This window comes from Dunckerocampus dactyliophorus, chromosome 19 (assembly GCF_027744805.1).
Source record: "Dunckerocampus dactyliophorus isolate RoL2022-P2 chromosome 19, RoL_Ddac_1.1, whole genome shotgun sequence".
Lineage (NCBI taxonomy): Eukaryota > Metazoa > Chordata > Actinopteri > Syngnathiformes > Syngnathidae > Dunckerocampus > Dunckerocampus dactyliophorus.
In genome coordinates, this window is record NC_072837.1 from 7,314,843 (window position 1) to 7,336,238 (window position 21,396).

Sequence of the window (21,396 nt, forward strand, 5' to 3'; positions counted from 1 at the left end):
TGCTCGGTGCAGACTTTATTTCACAGTATAGTACAAAAGACTCAGGAGTACATGCAGTCATCCAAATGATGAAGTTACACTGAAAGATATTCACCATAATTTACAGTCTGCTAAATATTAGCACATTTATTGTGCAGCTTGACCACCATTTCATCAGCATGTCCTAAAAAGCTTTCATTTTAATTCATAACTGCTGTTGTTACCGCACAATAGAAGCCTCCTGTCAACAATCTGCCATGCTAATCCAAATTAAAGCACGCTGGATTGTTGAGAGGTCTGTGTTGGTTGAGTAATCTGTCATGACAACAGAGCTGACGGAGAGGCTATGTGTGTGTGCACCAATGGTGCGGCAAAAGTCAACCGAGGACAGAGGGAGACTTCCAATTAAATGCTACAAAAACCATAAAATACACATGAATGCTGGCTCTGAGCTAAATTTGCGTTCTGTCCAGAAAAGGCTGTCATCTCAACCACAGATTCAAGTAAAATACGGAGCGAGAGCGCCCCTTGGTGGACAGAGAGGACACTACCATATCTTGTTCCCAAATTAGTCATCTTGACAATCAAATCAAGAAGTTCTCTAAATTATTTGTGGTCTTCAGGTTCTCTCACCGGTCACCATTGATTGTTTGGACGGCAGAATATGTGAGCTTTATATCTGGAAGGACAAAAATAAATGAACAAAATTAACAACTATTGATGCTGTAATTTATCTCTAATTAATTTATTCTCTATAATGTTTTAAATTTAGTTTGAATATACAATCATGGCCAAAAATATAGACATGCTGAAGATGCCAATGTTTTTGGCCATGGCTGCGTAAATTAGGCGGATTTGGTTGCATTCCACCCAAGCATGGCGAAAAACTGACCATAACTGTATATCCTTTACATTGTAATCTATGTTATTTTTTTTTTTAAAGCTTTTTACTGGAACCCGTGAGCATTTGGGATGACTTTGATGATTAACAAAACTGCTTTCAGATTAGTGTTAGAGACAGCTACCACCCTATTTTTATATTCCCTTATGTGAAAATGGTTCAATCAATATTTCATGAAGCATCAGATTCTTTTTTTTTTTCCTTTGAGGGTTAAATGAATAATAAATCAAAACGCTGGGCGATGCAACACTGACATATAGTGACTTCATGTAAAACATTCCCTGCATTATTTAACTGTGATAGCAACTGCAGTACTTGAAATATCTATATATTCATCAGGCCAACATGTTGCATCCATATTATTAAAGTATTAATAATAAAGCATTACAAATATTGTTATACTTTTTATACTGTAACCTAAATCGAAAGTGATGTGATAGCACGATCTGCAGGGTAAAAGTCTGCTGCAGCTATCAATCCAGCAGAGGGCGCTGTCTCACAAGTGAATTCACTTTTCACATTTTCCAGCAGGAAGATGCATTGACAAGAGGTGATGTTGTGCAAGTGCACGTTTTGCAAGTACAAAACTGAATTTAGAATGTAAATGTGTACATTTATTTATTTAATAAAAACAGGGCCAGCGCATATGAATGATGCAAGATTATAGGCTAATTTCTGTGTTTTGGCACTGACAGGTTCATGGTTTAGTAAAATAACAGTAAGAGTTGACATAAAAACGGTAATCAGATAGATAAACAGGAGGCATAACACCGTGCGTCCCTGACAAAACCACGTGTTTGGGGGAGACAAAGTACTAAACTGCTAAATTGTTTAGGTGTTAAAGTACTTGAGTGCTAAAGTGTTTAAGTGCTCGGTGCAATAGTATCAAAGCCTGCTGGTGTTATTCCATGTTTAGATGTGTTCGTTTAATACCCGTGAGTCATATTATAGGTATCAAAAATATGCATTTATAGGCTTCTTATGGATGCATCTGTTGTTTGCCGGGGTTCTTGGGCCGTAACCCCCGCGAAAAGAAGGGTCACATTAGTTGTGTGGCTTTTGCCTCAGAGAGGCACTATTATTAACACTCTCTATGAACATCAGCTTCTGTTCAGTGTCCTACAAACTCTTGAATGGTTTCTTTGAGTAACAAATAAACCTTACCTGGACAGAGGATTTCGGCCAATGATGCTTTCACTTCCATCAACTGATGTCTTTGCTCAGCATCTTCAGTAGCATGAAACCTTGTGAAGTGCAATGCAGGCCACCATCCTTTTCTTGCAGACATCTTCTCAGCAACAACCTCCGTCCAGTCCTCTCTGTTTCCATGCACACAATGGAGTTGACAGTTCACACCCACACCGACATGAGTTGCTTTGTAAATCTTAGCAGTAAAGAATAGCCTAAAAGCATATACGTACTGCAATTGCAATTTATCAATAACATATTTTAATCCTCCCCATACGTCCATGCTTGTCCTCCAACAGGCGTAGTCCAGCATATCAAGGAGGATCCCCAAAGCCTTCTTTGTGTTGCTTTTTTTCTCTGAGAAAACAGAGAGACAATGGAGTATGCGCATGATAATTAATTTACCAACTGTTCAGAATTAATCGCTTGCATGACAATGATTGTTGATTAATGGCTTCTTGGACTCTTGAAGACTGCAACCAGCAGAGACACTGTGGATTCCGTATCACCTAATTTGTGCTACAAAGTACAACATGATATCAGCGATACAAAGTTGATTCATGCAGACGCCCGCTTTGAGGCAACATTATACCGATGGCTGTATAATGATCACAGATTCAGTAATAGCAATATACAGTTCCACTTCTGCTCTACATCAAGGGTCTCAAACTCAACTGACCCGGGGTCTTCCGAAAGAAAGAAAATGTAACAAACTAATATAAAAATATAAAATCGCTGGGAGTGATTCCGGCTTCCCAGCATGCCTTGCATGCCTCGCGGCAGACTGCGGTTTTGTGAAAAGTTGCATCAGTTATGTGTTTAGAGTTAACATAGTTATTATTATTCCCATTAGGGCTGCAACTCACGATTATTTTAATAACAGATTAATCGGTTGATTATTTTTTTGATTAATCGATGAATTGGATAAACATTTTCAAATTTCAGCCTTTTTATTCAGAAATGGAAGATTTCAACTAATACAATACAATACGATACAATAGCTTCAGTGAAACAATAAACGTATGCAAAAATACAATCCTGATCATTTTCTTAGTCGATTAATCTGAAGCTTGTTGTTTCCGTATGAGAACTGCACTTGCTACTTCAGTGTTGGCTATTGCTTGCCCAATTAAAGAGTTTCTTCCTTTAAGCAAGCTGAAGTGCTTCTGGCCATTGCTTATGGGATTGCGGGCTACAGTAACAGTAAACTTTGATGTCAAGTACGACCCATATTATGTGGCCTTCGAGTCATGCATGGAGCATGTTTACGTGCATGTTCACATCTAATTACCTGAGACCAGCAGAAAGGAACTGTAGTCCAACATCAGCTCATGGCTTGGAACTAATTTATGGAGGATCTAAAAAAACAAGAAAGGAAGACTTACAATGAAAAGAATAGTCCTATAGGAGTTTTGTGCTCCCTAAACAAATATTTAGGCTCTCATCACAGCATATGGCATGTTGATGTACCTTCAAAACGTTCATCAACTTTCTCTTGGAGGCGTTGTGTCTTTGCAAGTATCTAAACAGATAGGCGTGTGCATTTGGATTACTTGGGAAAGTGTTGTCGTACGCATAGTCTTGCAAGACTTTCTCTGCCTCTTGGTAATCCTCATTGAATTCCAGCATCTTTTGAAATAAAGACAAGGATTTTAATATTTTCTCGTGAATTTGGTCTTACATTGCAAAATACACGCAAAAATTGTGTTAAACAGAAGCCAAAATGTATATGCATTAGTAAAAAGAAGATATATACCTCAACATAACTCAGTATGAAGGTATCCCAGACACCAGGATATTTCAAAATCTCCTTTAGATTGACTGAAGCCTGTCTAAAATAGTTATGCAGGTCTTGGCTGCTCTGGGGGTCGGTTATATCTTTAAAAATGCATAAACAACATGTTAAATACAAGGAGAAATGAGATTTCTCACCACTCAATCATCTCGTTTAAAAATAACAGATTTACCCTGTAGGTGGCAGTGTTTAACCATATAAATGTATGCACAATGCAAGGGTAACATACACCTTCTTAAATAATACATCCAATGGGGTGTTGACCTGTGTATTGCCTTACTGGTGCTGCTGGGTGCGTTTTTCTTGTCGCTCCAGATGATAAAATCGAGCAAACTCTTGTAGGCTTGGATGAGTTTTGTCATCTGAATCTGACATGCTGACTCTTTCCCATGCCGCCAACTCTCAGCAATGGAGAGGTGACGCTTTGCGTTCTCCATCTGGCCGTGCAGCATTAGGTGGAAGGAATGTTCCAGACAGATCTGAAAACGCAATTGGTGAGGATGTTTACAGGGAAACACACGTGTGAGACAGTTGTGCCCAGCAATGTTGTTGATGTACCATCAGGTAATGTTTAACTCCAGAATGTTTAATTCGCTCGTAGATGACATTGTAGTCATCCATCTTTGAGTTGGGGTGATGGTGGAGGATTTCTGTGCTCATTCTCCAAATTATCTGAAAAGCAAAAGACACAATTATTAGCCTTAAACCTTAACAACCATGTTACACGTGGTCCTCGGGTTACGTACGAGTTCCTTTCCTAGACTGTGATGTAAGTCGAGTTTCGGAAGTCAGATCTTACGCCTAAATTATACCTTAATGTCCTACTAAGTCACTCGCACTGCACACAGAACACATGGGGGACATCAAATACAGTGACAGATACAATAATTAAATGAAATAAATAAATGCCAAAGCCCTAGTAACCTTTCCATCTCAATAATAAGACCACTACTGTCCCTTTCAGAGGATCAGCAACCTGACAGTTATGTGTACTGTAGCGATTTTTTAATTTTCGACTGTCTTTGAAAGTGACATGAGGCCTGACTGTGTGTGTGGGTGCGGGCCGAAAAGGCCGGCTGCATGGAGAGAGGACAGTTAAGTTTGCGATGTTGTTTTAGCGTGGTTGCCGCCGACAGTAGCCTGTTTTGTTTTTGCAGTAAAGAGACCACCTCCTCGTCATCCTTACAACATCCAGGTAGACATTAAATATACGATCTTTATCCTCAATGATGATCGCGAGAGTAAAGCTTGAGCACGCAGTGTATGGCATTGCTATTAAGTGTATTAGTCGAATAATATCTCAGAATTCATACAATAACCATGCATTTATTGCACGCGAAGCCCTTAAAACTTGGTATTTCACAGTTTATGGGTGACCAACTAAATCTACCTCTTTGTAGTGGTGTCCCGAACCGGCTGTTGTGTCTTCTATCATTTGGGGGTACCATGCCATATATTCTGCTGCCTCTTGCCATCTGTGATGGAGCATCGCCTCTCTGATCCTCTCCAGACAAAGCCTTGTGGATCGGTGAAAGCCTGTTTCCCTTTTTGTCTCTGAAGGCGCAAATTAATAACGGTGTCATTGCATTTGTTAGCAGTATTCAGGTTTACTATCAAAGCAGTGTTGTATTTTTTATTACAGCTCTGGTTATGTATGTTCTGTACGTACTGGAAGTGTATGTTCAGCTCACCGACAAAAAATGAATCTGCCAGTGGAAGCCTTGGCTTTTTCCTTTCTTTTGCTGACGTATTGTCAGAAGAATCGGTACAATCCTCTAACTGTACAGGAGGCCAAAGCTCATGTTCTAGATCGTCCATCGTCATCAACACGGTGGCAGACTACTATTATCACCTTCCTTTGATGCTCAGAGTAGCAGTTCCACCTGAGAGAACAAAATTTCTGTCGTATAAAACTACAAGAATGGTCATAATAAAAAAAATATGTTTTAAAAAAAAAATCACATGCGAACGTGTCCAATTAATAACATGCTTGATGCTGTCCACCATCATCAGAAGAGGCAAAGTTGGTGTTTTTGTTTCGAAACATAGCTGAAATTACTCCTACCTGTACAAAGTGATACGAGCTCTTTGGTGAAATTAAATTCAAGTTTAGAAACCAAACAGTTATTCGTATGAAAGTACGCCTTATATCCCTCGTGTTGAGGACATCTTCAACATGAGTAATGTTGTTACGAGCGAGGGTCTTCTTCTGGTATTTTTGTAGGCGGACAAGACTACATTGCAACACGATGCTGCCCCCTGCAGGTTTCACCTGGAGGCAGCGTGTGAAAATGCGCAATATGTATTGTGTAGTATTTGTTCAGTTTGCTCCAAAAACTGCCTCATACTAACAGTTGTTTGGAACAAAGAGATTATTGTAAATTTATCTCAGGGACATTGAGGCTTTCCTGGAGGATGTTAGAAATCAGTTTACATATTGTCTTATACAAAAGTAGGCCTGTGTTTACTGTATCAACTTTCTTGTGTATTATGTGTAAGAGCCTCTCTCAGACAACATAATACAGTTGAGGCCAACCCTACGCCCCCCCAAAAAATATTTTCTGAAGCATATTTTTTGGAGTTTTCTGCTCAGTCGATACTCGCTTTCTGTAGGAACTAGAAATCAATTCATTTTGTGACATAACTGAAGTCAGCTCAGCAGGCATGAAAAAGATGTTTTTGTTTTTTTTATCTCAAGCTGCCGCCTCTCCTGAACTGTGACCCTACACACAAAACTCTTGCAATAGATGATTGCTGACAGTGAAGCAAATGGACACAGGACAGCAAAGTTTTGGGGGGGATTTTCACTCTTGCATAAACCTCAGGGTTATTTCAGCCATGATATAGAGAATAGAGTAGAGGTGGTGCTCAGGTTAGACTGTGCAAGTTGTAACATATCTAAATGAGTGGTTAGCATGGTGGCCACACAGTCAGGAGATCGGGAAGACCTGGTTTCGAATCTCTGTGTGGAGTTTGCATGTTCTCCCTGTGTGTGGGGGGGTTTTCTCCAGGTACTCCGGTTTCCTCCCACATTCCAAAAACATGCATGTTAGGTTACCGTAATTGGCGACTCTAAATTGTCCGTAGGTATGAATGTGAGCGTGAATAATTGTTTGTCTATATGTGCCCTGTGATTGGATAAACAGCGTCGAAAATGGAAGGATGGACAGTTTGGAAGGATAAACTCCTGTAACAGCGCACGGAATCCATGACACCTCTAGCATTCAATAACATTCAGCATTAAGCATCTTTATCCTAATGATGCTCATGGTGGTTGAGGGGCTGAGACCAAAAGAGGGGCCAATATTGGTGGTCATGTCTCCTCTCTCTGAGCTATGATGTTCATTTTCACTTCCATGATGATGACTTTCCTTTTCTTTTGGCACATCCCACTTGGGATATAATCAAATGTGGCAAGTTAACCAATAAGTGAGTTATTGTTCCTCAGTGTGGCTGCGCAGGAACACACTTATTCATCCACCAAGCATGAAGCACACACTACATTCTTTTGCTGCGCGTGGCTCGTACTCTTCTGCCGGCACAACTAGTTCTTGGGCGAGTGTTGATGGACCAAAATTATGTTTGTAATTAATTTATGGGAACGTGTTTGTAACTACAAAACGTTGTAACACGGAATGCAGTAACACGGAACGTCGTAATCCGAGGACAACCTGTTGTTTTTAAACGTAGCATGAATAACTTTTACCTAAAACAAGTTGATGTCCAAAGTGTGGTCCAGGGGCCATTTGCGACCCACAGCTTGTTTTTTATTGGCCCGTGGCATATGCTAAAAATACAATCAAATGAGAAAACAGCGGCAAAAAATGATTAAACAAAGAAAAAAAAAAACATAAAAGTAGTGAGAAAAAATTATGAGATGAAATGATTCTAATAAAACTAATAATACAATTCTATAACACAAAGCAGTGATGCAGGCTGTATTATACACATATAAATACAAAAGATAAATGACCCCTGCTTCCACTGATTTCTGTAAAACGTTTGGACACCCTTGACTTAAAGAATAAAGTGAAGAACATCTCTGAAAATGACCCCTGCATAACAACCAGCCCTGAATTATGCAGCATCGTCCTTGTGCATGTTGTGTTATCGCTGCAGCAGTGTGTTTCTCATAGATATCAGCGAGCAAAAGCAGACAAAATTCATCCTGGAAGCCGTGCAGTGAAAACCGAGCCGTGTTGCCGGATCTGATGTGCTGACGTGTCGCCTCCCTGTTCCCACCCCAGTCAGTCAGTCAGTGCTCATGCCCCTCCAGCAAGCCGAACCAAGCCAGCATGGCAGCCAAACACTTTTACCGAAACGGCTTTTTATTACTATTATTTGAGTTTATCTCAACCGCAGCCTTGGAGAAGCGATTCTCCGACTTGAAGAGATGTGCGGACGAGGAGTGCAGCAGTAAGTTAACCATCAAGCTTAGGGATGCCGCTTCCTCCATCCCTACACTGCTAGCCATAAACTACGCCTTATCGCATGACCTGTTGCCTGTCGATTATTGTAGCAGAGATAACCCGGACTGGTGGTGGGTTTGTTTTTTTTTTTTATCTCAGCGACAACTTTGCTATTATTGACCAGTTTGCCAAGGTTGGCTGAGTGAAGGTCATTCTGCGTTGGCCGGTTGCCTGGCAGCTTTCGGCCTGCTTTGATGGCCGGGTCGCGCTAGCTACTATTAGCAGCTAATTAGCCACCGGTCAGTCATGTTGACAAAAAATACCTGCTTAAACAATAGCTAACAGCAACTAGCATTAGCACCAGCGTTGCAAGTAACAGCTAACACTAGCACACACGTTGTTAGGGATGTTGTCAAGCAACCGAGTGTAAACTTTTTTGTTTACTTCATAAGCTAAGATAGCTAAACGCAACCACAGATAATGCTATTATCGGGGGGAACTGTACAAATATATGGTCAGCAAAATCAGGGTCTAATTTGAGTTTTTTATTTTTATTTTCGCTTATTATTTTACTCCATTTTGTAGTCAAGTGCCTTTGGAATGTCACCTGAAGGTTTGCGGCGATGTAAAATAAAGCTCAGCAGAAACTTTTCAGGAAACAATAAAAGATACGGTGGCCGATAGGGGCAAACTCGAAGCAATGTCCTAACACAGAAATTGTCTAAAACGATAAACACCATTGACGTGATGTGATGTACATGATTCATAGTCCGGTTTATTTTTTATTTATTAACTGGAAAGCATTTGTGTTCTTACCTTTTGTCGCTATTTGAACTGAAGTACACGTAGCCTAGCTAGTTCTGATAGTTCCATCTAGTTCCATCTTGGCAGTCAAATTCATTAAAGAGAGGAAAAAAGAAAATAAATCATTAATTCATTCATTCAGCAGAGCATAAAAATATATTAAATGCATTTGACTTTCTGATAGCTAGTGCTCATGCTGTCGAAAAGTTAAAAAAAAAACACTAGCTTTTTCTCGGGAAGGACGGCAGTGACAAGCACTTTCCAGCTCACGCACGCCCCCACCCCTCCAGGATGCAGCGGTACTGCAATTGCCTCCCGTATGACATTTCTGTGTATTGTCGGATTAGCAATAATAATGATGTCACACTTAACATTAAAGACATTACACAGCCTGTATGATGTCATGGTGTATAATAAATATTTTTGCATTATTTTTCGCGAGATGCTGACAAACAGAAATTGGCAGGCACCATCATCCAACTTGGTGTCGAATGCGCAGTGTGACGGTAGGCAGGCACGCTCGCGGCATCAGCGATTTTACTTAAGAAAATGTTAAAAATGTTTGGAGTCATACAGAAAATACATTTAGAACACAGTTCAATGAAGAAATTTTAATATGTGTTATTTATGGTATTTGTTATTATTATTTATTTATTTTTTTTTTTATTTTTCATCATGACTGGTAAGGCGCTGCCTCACCTGCCTCCCCTGAATGCATCTCACTGATTAACACACAAACGCAACAGGAAAATGCTGCAAATGCCAAAAACACTCACAAACGGCAAAAACAACTTTTATGACAGAAATGCTGCAAATTGACAGAACAAAATATACGTTTTCCAGTCTGCCGGGGGAGCCAGACCTACGCTACGCTAACATTAGCTACGTAAATTGGTTGCTCTGTAATGCAAAACTGTGCTTATCAAAGACATACGTAAGAATGTAACTTTTCAATCCGACTTTTGACTTTCAGTCTTGTGGTGTTTATGTGATTGCAGCATTTTTCTTTTGCATTTATTTTATGGTGTTTGTGTGTTTTTGTTTTTTTCTGCATTTGGAGCATCTGGATGTTGGTCCACATTGTCTACCTAGCATGTTAAATATAATAATATGATGGATTTCGAACCAGTGTTCCCTCCCCCAGTATTGGAAAGCTTCCACGCTTTTTTTTGTTGAACCATCGATTTTGATTGTCTATAAAAGGGAGAACATTGGGATTCATAGAAAGTGATGTATGTTGTTAGGAAACAAGCTGATCAATAACGACACACATTTTCCAATACCCTTGTTTTTCAGTGCTCCTATGTCGTGGGAAAGCAGTGGAAGATTTCTCAGGACCGGACTGTCGCTTCTTGTCATTCAAGAAATCAGAAACTGTCTATGTGTACTACAAATTGTCAGGAAGAAGACCTGACATATGGGCTGGGAGCGTGAGTATATTCTACTAAAGAACTATGCCGTTACTAGCCTCTCCGTCGTAGTAGGGTTGATATATTTGTGCTTCTTGTCTGCAGGTTGGAAGCCATTTTGGTTATTTCCCAATGGACCTCCTTGCTGTCAACCATGTGTATACTGACAAAGAAGTTGAAATTCCGACAGAGGTAGAACATGTTTATTTTAAACTGCCTCGAGCTTTAAAATTGTCACACCACAATGCATTGTTTTGTTTGCAGTACATCATTTAAATTTTTCCCAACCTTTATTCTGACAAGGCACATATTTTACATTGGAAAAATCTCACGCCACACCACCAGAGCACAAGTGTTGTATGAATACTGCCTGTCACTATACAGTGCAACCTTGCTTTTCGTCATTAATCCGTTCCAAAAGGTTAGACGGAAACCGCAACGTATGAAAACTGAATAAAGTTTCAGAAATAATGTAAATCCGATTCCAGACACCCAAAAGTATTAACACAAAACACATTTTATAGAGTATAATTATAGTTTCACACTCAGAAAACAAAGCAAAATATATACAAATAACAAATTAAATGCATAAATGAACATTTAACATGATTTTTACCTTTATTGAAGACTTCAACCTTTCTTCCTGCAACCTGTGTGAACTAGGAACCTTTACATTACAATCCTATGGTTTCAGATACTACCTTCGTACTTTGCTATGAGTTTTTTCTTAAATTCAGTAGTGTTTCTCGCCATCTTTATTAAAGTTCTGGCGCTTGCAAAGTCCATAAAAAAGTACTCAGAAATATGCAGTGCACTTGAACGCCTCATCAGCACAGTGCTTGAAAGGAGGTAGGAATGAGACAGATACAGAGTACATACACAATAAAGATGATGAAAGGATTCCCTGGTCGGAATCTGTGTATAGTGTCTCAACTCTAAAAGAACCACTAGCCATTCTTCACAGAGACTGAGTCACCAATGCGTGTATCCTTTGTTTGGGCACGTGACTTGTTTGTTAGGCGCACTGTTTGTCTGTACAATAACCAAGACGTATTTGTGACAGTAATTTTCATCAAAAACCGAGGTTCCACTTTACATTGCTGCAATAGATAGATCCACAAAGACACATCATTTGGAGTAAATAAATAATATTTAACATGTAATTCAGTGAAATTGGAGGATTTTCTGCGACACACCTGGTTATCTCTCAAGGCACACCAATTTGCAGAGGCACAGTGGTTGGAAATCAGTGCATTATTTGCATATAGTTTGTTTAAAAAGCAGTGATGCTGGAAATCAGTTGTCTTCTGTCTGCTTTACAGGAGACAGATTTTGTCTGTTTTGACACCGGATTTGACCGCTTTGACAACTATGAGATAGACTCCTTATTGGGCTCCTCATCTAAGGAGAGTGACAGTGGAATTATTGGTGATTCTGACCTAACCCAAGTGCCAGAGGAGCCACCAGAGGAGAAGGAAGAGGAGGTGATTGACAGCAATGTAATAACTGCTGATATTGGCATGGTCCCACATGATCAAAGTGCCTCTTTGCCTGAACTTAATGTGGCAAATGAATCACCCGCCACTCAAGAAGAAGTGCCTGACACATCAGCTCCACTTGATGACACTGACAGGGCTGCAGAAGACCAACAGAATGAGAAACGAACAACCGTAGCCTCTTTTCCTAAAGATAGTGAGTTAGAAAAGCATGAAGCCAAAGATGCCCGCAAACAACATGAGGACTCTCAGCACAAAGACGATCTCGTGTCTGAAAGCAAAACATTCTCGACTTCTCAAGGAGAGAAAATCTTAGATTTAAAAACTACCTTTGGCTTGACCTTCGACGCCGTCGCAACAGATGCAGAGTCCACCACGAATGTCACGCCATACAAGCAGGAGGAAATGCTTGAGGATCTTTCTGAAGATGAACATGATGCGGACAAGATAAGACCAAATCCATTGCTAGCTTTCTCTGAAGGAGATGAGACGGCTGACAAAGCAACCTCTGTTCCCCGCAAAGATGAAGAAAATCCTGTGGCGACACATGACACACCAAAAACTGAAGACGAGGTCACATCGACACTATTTGATGACATTTTTTCAGCTGTGACTGGTGGAGTGAAGACGGACGGGGAAACAAGTTCAGAAGAAGAAGACGATGACTTGGAAGAGCCAGAGTCAGAAACGATTCAGGATTTTGAGGAAGCACAAGAAGAAGCAGCAGAAGAGAACATGGATACAGTCCATGGTGATTCACCAGATTCAGCATTTGTACACCCTGAAGAAAACGAAGCACCAGAAAGCCTTCATTCGATTCATAGAGCTTCGCCTGATTCTACAGTTGAACACCCTGAAGAAAATGACGCACCAGATAACCTTGATTCGATCCTTCGAGATTTGCCAGATTCTGCAGTTGTACACCCTGACGAAAACAAAGCACCAGAAAACCTAGACTCAGTCCATAATGATTCAACAGATTCTGCATTTGGACACCCTGACAAAAACAAAGCAACAGAGACTCTAGATTCACCAGAATCAATTGTTGAGGAACTCTTGTTTGATCTTGACGATAGTTCTGATGACTTAGCTGTCAAACACGAGGATCTTCAAGACGAAACACCAAAACCCACCGATGAGCCAGAACGACAAGAAAGAGCGAGTACAGTCATATCCAATCCTATTACACAGAATGAACCACTGGACCACTTACCTAACAAAGTGACAGATGAACGCAGTGAGGATAGAAAGGAAGAGGATCCACTGGTTGTTAAAGAAGATACACACGACAGCGCCATTGCAATGGAGCATAAGTACAATTTAGAGGAGGTGTTACATGAAAATAAAACAGAAATACAAGAAGAAATTCCAGAAATTGTTCCAGAAACTATTCGTGGTGTGTCCTCAGAGGAGATGGAATCCTTCGATTCGCTTAACGAACCTGAGGCTAAGCCTGCAGGAGATTACATCCTCCTTGGTCTTGAAAACAATAATGAACAGCAGGACGAGCCACCTATTGATGAGGGACCCCTTGACGCGGATAAGAAAGATGCAGAGATGCATGAAGAGAAATCTGAGGAAATAGAAGAACTACTTGAAGATGAAAATGCACTTTATTTGTCACAGGCATATGATGCAGAGTCTAAAAAACAGTCAACAGCGATGAGTCCACCCGCAACTCCCGAGCTAAAATACAGCGACAGTGTGTTGAGACTAACTCTGCTGCAAGGGTACTACAGCCTAGAGAAGATGGTGCGCTTTCAGAAGTTTCTAGGGCTCAAGAATCTCTACAAAGTAGAGGCCATGTTCTCAGACCTGGACATCGAACTGCAGGCTACCCGTCTTGCACACTCTGGCACAGTGCAAGACATGGAAGGTGCGCTCGAGAACATCTTGGAGACCTCAGAGAACACCATCTTGGATGAAATTGAAAAGATGCTGGACAGCCGAGATGCGAAGTATGACGATGAGCAGCAAATAGGCATGCTAGATGAGGAAACAGAACTACTGGATGACTTCCAGGAGCTAGCCTTCCACCTGCGGCAGAAGTATTCTGCAGCGAGTGATAGCACACCTTTGGCAACAAAGAAAGCATCAGATTATGACCAGGGTAGGTCTGCTTTTTAATCCAAATTTGTCATATTTTTTCTTACCATAACCCTAACCTGCATAAAAGACGACCACTCTTTTGTGTGTGGACAGGTAAACCCAATCACAAGAGATGTGAGACATTATCTCATGTTTCTAAACCTCATTTAACAACAGAACATAAATACAACCAAAAATATAAAATACAACCAACACCCCCTGTAAATGAATAACTGATTTACGGGGGGGGTTGGTTGTATTTTGTGCAACCAACCAAATACAACCAACCCCCCCCCCATAAGTGAATAACTGGCTTCCACCTGTTGACTTCCATATATAAAGACCCCCCAGTATAAGACTACCAGTCTTTACCAGAGTTTAATGTTATTGTTTTTTTAAACGAGACAAAAAATACAGTACTTGCCCTTAATATGACCTCTGTTCTAAAGCTATTGCGTTTGTCAGTCGTTGCAGATAAACCTGAAGATTTGCCTCACATGGTTGAAGTGAAGAAAGCTAACATCTCAGAGGTGGAGCACAACGACAACCTCACAGATCTTCTGGAAAATGCGACAGAAATGAAAAAAGAGCAGTTCGTTGTGGATGAAGCGCATGCCGCACAGGATATTAACGTGGGGGAGGATGGCGGACACTTCAACAAAAACAAAGAAAACCAGCCGAGTTTCAGCTCGTCAGATGAGATGCAAAAGTTCCCGCAAGCCACATTGGAAAATCCCTTAGAGATGGGTCTCACTGAGGTGGAGAGCTCGCCCTCAGGTAATCCAAACAGCACTTGTATCAAATTAGATATTTATTGTAAAACTAGAATTGCATTGTCATTGATGGCCACAATGCATCCCACCCAATATCTGCATTTTGTCATCCATTCTAATACATACGGAAAAATAAAAATTGTGACCTGTGTTCTGCAGATATGAAATCTCTGAGACGGATGATAAAATCCAACTTCTGTAGTTGGGAGAGAGTTGAATTCAAAGAATCTATCCTTTCATTTAAACCAGATATAATAACAGTTTACTTTTTTTTTATTATCCTATAGTAGCGAGCCTCCCAATGACAACCATTTAGGTTTATACTGTAGAGGGGAGTTGAACACTTTCTGATGTACAGCTGAAGCTATCTTCTTAAATTGGTTTATTCAGGATCTTTGGACTCCATGGATGCGTCACCTGAATTTCACGACGAAGAAGTGGGAATACTCTCAGATGGACTTGCTTTTCTGTGCTCTGCTGCTGCATTGGTCAGGAGTAAAGTTGCAGAGTGGACACTTATTGTAAGTATAAGCGCTAAAGTCTTGACATGTGTTCCATCGATGAGTTTAATTTAACTTTGTCAAAGTAAAAATAGACACATGCTGAAATGCAAATTTTGTAATCCATATCTTCTAGTTAGCTACTGCATCGTATCTATAATAACAATACAATGGAACATGACACAAATGTTTATTTTTTGTTGCCATTAATCCCTCAATTTACCATTTTGTTGTACCGATGTTGAATTTAAACAGCAATGTTTAATATTTACATACAGTAACTGGTTTCATCAGGTGTTAATGTGTCTTAATATGAGTGCCTTAATACGAAAACGTGTAGAACACCTCAAAATTCCGAGTTGTCTTGAACGCCTCATGGCCCTCCTCCTCCTGTGTTATTTACTGGCAATGAAAGGCTGAAGTTCAACACAGCCGGTGCTTTGCAGGCAGCTATTAGTATAAACGTTGGGTCTTTTTCTGGCAGGGATAACCATCTTGACACTCAGCCGTGTCATTTCTTCAGCAACCTTTATCTATCTTTGTACCAGTGTCGCTTGTCGTAGTGTAACCTATCCGTGAGCTAGCTAGCTATCGCATGGCTAACAAGTCTGTCGTATGGGATCGACAGCGAATGGGATTCGACGACTCGTATTGATAATCGCCGGTAGCCCAACTACCGTTTACAAATCCAACATTAAACCGCCTCGACATTGCGGTATTTGTTGTAGTATTATTAGCGTGTGTCTCACTTGTAGCGCACACGTTGGCCTTTGACGCTGTTTTGTTTTGTAGCGTCTATTTTTAGCTAACGCGCTAAAAGGCTAGCATCTGTCAAACTAGCATACTTGGGCTAGTTGGGTTACGGTTGTATGCGACAAACCGCCACGGAGAGCGACATGCTAACACGTTCTGTCATGGAACTGAATCATTTATACATGATTCTTCTCAAGGAGCTTCAACATGTAAGTATAAAAAGACATAGACAAGGCTTATACCCATGATGGATATTATGTATTAGTATGTTTTAATGACCCGCTGACGTGTTAATAAGCATTTGGTGCTCTAATGCCACACTCAAAAGCACCTCTATTAGCTTTGTGTCTAAGTGTCGTCTTGTGTGTATTTTTATTTGCAAGACACTACAGCCACTCATTCACTTAATGCTTCAACGCGAGTTTCCCTGGCACACATTCAGCAGTAATCCCCAGGCCTATTCTCTTTTCCTCGATGAAATGAAGTCCCTTAATGAGAGAGTTGTTTTTGTCCTCAGATTATTTCACTGCTGCCAGATGAGTGGAAGCCTGGGGAAACCTTCTTTGGCTGTCCTTGGCAGGCTGTCATCATCACTGCTGTCGTTGGAGTCATGACCTTCACCATCTTCTTCTGGAAAACTGTGCTGGTGGTGAGTGTTGACATAATGTGAGGTGTGATTTTTTTTTCTAGTGCAATTTGCACAAATGATGAAATGTTGCTAGAAAGTAATTATTTTGTAACACTGACATGGAAAACAGACATTCAGAGAAAGATTATTCCAGTCCATTCAAATGGTCTAAAAAGTAACAATGAATTGATGCTACATTTTCCCCATACACCAATCAAGAAAATGTTGTCATTCATAATTTGTAGCATTATTACGTTGTATTGATTGCTCTTTTTTAAATTTGCAGGTAAATAAGAGGGAATATCTTGGTAAGTTTTATTCTTCCCAGAAATAAGTCACACTGTTAACTAGTCATTTATAGCTAACTGATACATTTCCATTCAGTGGATGAAAAAAGACTGGCTGACCAAATCCAAGCACTTAAAAATGAGAAGAATGATACACTGGCTAGAATGTCTGAACTCCAGAAACAGGTAACCTTGGGGGTGAAATGTCCGTCCATGTTCATCTATTGAATGCTTTGTTTTGTTGTTTGTAAGTTTTGTTTTCCTGTGTTTTTCCTCTGTTAGACTGAACAACTGAAAGAAAGTCAAAAAGAGTCTGCAGAGACAGTTAACTGTGCAGTGAAAAAGATGCAACAGTTGGAGGTAATGCTCAAAGATGGTTCTGTTACATATTAGCAATGCGGTGGATCTTAAACATTTGCAATTTAGTATTAGTGATCTGGTAAACTCACAGATTTTTGTGGGAAAACCTACCATTTTGTGCTTTTAATCTCCATAATTGGGCCATGTATTGGTAGAAAATCAATCTTGTTATGCTTGAGTTGCACAAAAAGTAGTCAGAGGCAAGCTTCAACTTACTTGAGGTGTTTTTTTATGCAGTGACTCAGCTTGATATTTAACACCCTTACTCGCACATCATGAACCAACAGGAGCTTATCAACCCAAAAGCCTCCTTCCCTCCCTCACTCACGGTGCAACCAAAAATACCAAGTAACACACGTGGAACACACAATGTAACTATACCATAACGGCTGTGGGTATTGAAAGACACTTGCACACTAATATACTGTACATGCAAAGCAATACTATTTTATAATAATTTATAACCCCAAAGGCATGCTTGTAAGCCCACGCACACATTTCTCCAACATGAAGTAAAATAGTATTGTTTTGCATGTATATTAGTGTGTTATGTGTGTTTATTGTGATACCAGCATAGTCCATGTGGTGCGGTTACTTTGTGTGTTCCACATGTTATGTTTGGTTGCACCGTGAGTGAGGGAGACATTTGGTTTGATTACCTCCTGTTGGTTTGCGTTTAAGAATGTCAAAGTAGGCATTTTTGTGGGTGTTTTAATTGCTTTTCTTGCATTTCTATGCCATTCACGGGTGGTTGAAAAGCAGGGATCTGCTGTAAATGTTTTACTCTTTACTACATTTAATTTCTATCCATTTTTTTTCTGTACTTTTAATAGAGTCAGGTTTTCAAGGCAGAAAAGCAGAATGAGCACATGGCGGAGGAAAAAAAGTTGTACCAAAAACAGCTCGAAGAAGAAAAACAAAACTCAATACAAATTGGACACCGGGTAAATAAATCATTATTATCAGTGTTGTAAAATGAACTCGCTGTCTCACAATGCACACTGGTCTCTTTTAAATAGATACAAAAATTGGAGAAGTCAAACGAGAAGCTACAGCTGAGCAGGAAGAAAGTCCAGGAAACCTTAGCTAAGGTACAAATAATTCTATAATCTTTTGATCAATTAATCCTGTGAGATTTCATTTCAACGTGTGTAGTAAATGCAACACATTTGCCTCAGACTACTGTTCTCCTGGATGAGGCCAAGATCCGGGAAGATGCGAGGAATGTTCAGCACAAATGCCTTGAGAAGGAGCTTGCGACCCTGAAAGAAGAAAATAAAAATGTAAGAACTTTTTGTGTTGCATAAACCCATTTGAGTGTTTCAAGTTTGCTTTGGCTTACTGTAGTTTAAATTTTTGTGTCCTGCATATTTTTTTATTTATGGCTCTGCATTCATTGTAATTTTGTGTCACTTCTGTCCACGTCTTTGTGACTTCATGAAAAATAATAAAAAAATAAGAAAAGAAAATAACAAAAAAATATATACAGTATATACATATACAGTTGTCCCTCACTACATCACGGTTCAAACATCGCCCCCCTCATGCTATCGCATTTTTTGGAAAATTAATTAGTAAATGACTGCTGTTTTGTGGTTGATTACGGACCATTATTAGTCAAAAAATATTGAAAGAGAAGTTATGTAGTATTGTGGTCAATAGGTGTCTGTAATTTTACATTGATGAGACATGACCTTACATTTGATGTACGTACACACTGCAGTCATGGCTGTGCCATGGCATGTCCGACATGACATATTGGGGGGGAGTTCCACTCCCATTCCGTGTGGAAGTGGTAGGTATTTGGCTTCTTACGTTATCCATCTTCCCCACTCAGTTTGAAATCCTTTCGTAAGTGTAGAATAAATACATTTGAGGCTAACTAGTTAGCTCGGTCGCATGCTATGTTTAAAGCAGCGGCCGTCTCTTGTGCCCCTCCAGTGATCCTGTTGCCTGCGCATTACAGTTGAGCAATGTGTTGTCAACAATAATTAATAGGAAAGTAAAGGTGACTATAGCGGTGTTTTTTCACGTCTTCAGGGTTCTAATAATGGTAAAAAATAGTATTTAAAAAGTCATAAACAGGTTTTCTATGCTCTAACTACAAAAATATTCCATTTAGATTCCTACTTTGCGGAAATTCACTTATCGTGGTCGTGTCTGGAACCAATTAATTGCCATAAACAAGGCACTGTATTCCTTTGTATGTGGTGGCCCGCCACTAATAAATTTGAATTTGGCGCTATATTTTTGTTGTTTTTTTTTTTTGATATAGAACTACCCATTAGCCCTTGCCCACAAACGCATTATAATGGGACTGTCATACACAGCTAGAAATGACAAAACTAAACAAATGCTTACATTAGCTCTTGTTGGGGCTTAGCTCCATACGTTGCAGTATTACACTCCAGTCTCTTAGCGGTAGTAGTCTGGATTTTTCTTGTTGCCCTCAGTCTCCTACTGAATATAGTTTGAATTTATACCACAGTGAACAGCTCCTGGCTGAGAAATTTAAGCGTGTCACTCCGCTGCTTCGTTCAGTAATGCACAGTTTTCAGTTTCCCGCAATGCTATTTTGAAGTGGATGCACAAAACCGATATAATACTGCGCAATGGAAAAGCGGCATTAGACCTTATTTGTTGTACTTGTTTTGGATTTAATTACGTTTTGTTCCCTTGGATAAAGCGGAAATGAAGGTTGTTGGATCTTGGAGTTGCTTACTCATTGATTTTGTGTCGGCCTTGATGGAGCTCTGCAATTCTGAATACTTTTAACAACATTGTGTTCATTTTCCAGCTTAAAGTTACCATAAAAGACTGGGAGGACAAACACACCACACTCAGTGAACAGATTAAAGTCTATCAAAAGGCCCAAAAAGAGCTGGAGGACTCTGTAGTGCTCAAAGATCACAACGTGGAGGTCAGCACTTTCTTACACAGCATGGTTGTTGTGATGCTTCAGCAATCAACAAGTCAATCCACAAAATAATTAGCTCACCATACAAATTTTCTTACAGGTTTTGTCAGAACTCCTGGCTGATCTCGATGCTTGTGAGTTGCAAAAAGGTGATGGCAAGATGTTAGTGAACGGCGAAGTAGCACCTGGTAGGTCCAGCGAAGGCGAAGATCACACAAAATGGAATTTGGACAGAGTTCGTTACAATGTGTTCTTGTATCTTGTACAGATAAGAAGACTGCAGTAAAGAACAGGATCAAGCAGATGATGGATGTTTCCAGGGTAATGTAGCCAAACTCAACATAGGCCTGACTGATTACGAATGTAAATGTTTTGTGGAGTCCTAAACTACTCATGATCATCTATCCAGGTCCAAACCACACTTACAGTGATCGAAGAAGAGCGAGACCGATTTATGTCCAAACTTCTTCATGAGGAAAAGTCTAGGAAAGCTCTGGAAGGTGTGTAGCTCACAGAGAACATGGATGTTGTAACAAAGTGATATAGGACAGTGTTGTACAATTAAACCTTGTGCCACAGAAAAACATCAGGAACTGGAACATGCCATTGCAACCCTCAAAAGCGAGAAGAGCCATGTGGAAAACCAGCTCAAGATCCTGCAGCAGAAGAATGAAATTATGGTGGAAATGTACCAACAGAAGGAAAATGCTCTGCAGCAGTAAGTTACTTCATGCTTTCATTGCAGTCATAAAACATGTGAAAAGGATACAGATTACATTTAACACGGAATCATATGAACACACACTGTCCTTTCACAGATGCAGTGCAGTTGCATTATTCTGTAAAATACAGTTAATTTACTTAACTGCAGAGATTGCGGGCATCTGTTGAGAGCAAGGTGCCACTTATTGACAGCGTGTTGTTCTTGTGATGTCACAGGAGGCTCACCAAGGAGGAGCTGGAGCGGCGCAGCAAAGAGAATATGCTGTCCGAGGTAGGAGGAAAAGCTCTGGAGGCCGAGGAGCAGGTTAAAGTCTTGCGTCAGCGTATTAATGAAATGGAGGAGCAGATGAAGAAGACAGAGGAAGTCTATAAGGAGCAGGTAGAAT

At 40.1% G+C, this 21,396-nt stretch overlaps 2 protein-coding genes across 9 annotated transcripts in view; one reads left to right on the forward strand and one right to left on the reverse strand.

Annotated features, from left to right (window-relative positions):
* Positions 1 to 9,171, reverse strand: taf1a (TATA box binding protein (TBP)-associated factor, RNA polymerase I, A). Of its 4 annotated transcripts, none has more exons than XM_054761759.1 (11): positions 5,929 to 6,070; positions 5,555 to 5,746; positions 5,254 to 5,417; positions 4,422 to 4,535; positions 4,144 to 4,342; positions 3,825 to 3,946; positions 3,539 to 3,697; positions 3,360 to 3,426; positions 2,302 to 2,425; positions 2,045 to 2,199; positions 1 to 658 (listed from the first exon to the last, which is right to left on the reverse strand). In XM_054761759.1, exons 2-11 carry the CDS (start codon positions 5,685 to 5,687, stop codon positions 609 to 611), a joined length of 1,287 nt encoding a protein of 428 aa, XP_054617734.1. In that variant the 5' UTR covers positions 5,688 to 5,746; positions 5,929 to 6,070; the 3' UTR covers positions 1 to 608. The 4 variants fall into 4 exon arrangements, with proteins under 4 accessions (XP_054617734.1, XP_054617736.1, XP_054617735.1 ...); XM_054761761.1 differs by having other exon boundaries at positions 5,533 to 5,746; XM_054761760.1 differs by having other exon boundaries at positions 5,555 to 6,064.
* The window catches only part of mia3 (MIA SH3 domain ER export factor 3), a 23,332-nt gene continuing 10,046 nt past the window's right edge, over positions 8,111 to 21,396 (forward strand). For all 5 annotated transcript variants that reach the window (XR_008566953.1, XR_008566950.1, XR_008566954.1 and 2 more), the window contains exons 1-19: positions 8,111 to 8,279; positions 10,373 to 10,506; positions 10,591 to 10,677; positions 11,808 to 14,091; positions 14,535 to 14,846; positions 15,233 to 15,363; positions 16,613 to 16,744; positions 17,010 to 17,031; positions 17,108 to 17,196; positions 17,293 to 17,370; positions 18,204 to 18,314; positions 18,390 to 18,461; positions 18,549 to 18,653; positions 20,168 to 20,290; positions 20,388 to 20,475; positions 20,556 to 20,608; positions 20,697 to 20,787; positions 20,867 to 21,005; positions 21,227 to 21,389. Coding sequence is in view for 1 of the 5 variants with exons in the window: in XM_054761758.1 (XP_054617733.1) it covers positions 8,159 to 8,279; positions 10,373 to 10,506; positions 10,591 to 10,677; positions 11,808 to 14,091; positions 14,535 to 14,846; positions 15,233 to 15,363; positions 16,613 to 16,744; positions 17,010 to 17,031; positions 17,108 to 17,196; positions 17,293 to 17,370; positions 18,204 to 18,314; positions 18,390 to 18,461; positions 18,549 to 18,653; positions 20,168 to 20,290; positions 20,388 to 20,475; positions 20,556 to 20,608; positions 20,697 to 20,787; positions 20,867 to 21,005; positions 21,227 to 21,389 (4,335 nt within the window). In the remaining 4 variants the exon portion in view is untranslated. The remainder of the gene's footprint in view (positions 8,280 to 10,372; positions 10,507 to 10,590; positions 10,678 to 11,807; positions 14,092 to 14,534; positions 14,847 to 15,232; positions 15,364 to 16,612; positions 16,745 to 17,009; positions 17,032 to 17,107; positions 17,197 to 17,292; positions 17,371 to 18,203; positions 18,315 to 18,389; positions 18,462 to 18,548; positions 18,654 to 20,167; positions 20,291 to 20,387; positions 20,476 to 20,555; positions 20,609 to 20,696; positions 20,788 to 20,866; positions 21,006 to 21,226; positions 21,390 to 21,396) is intronic.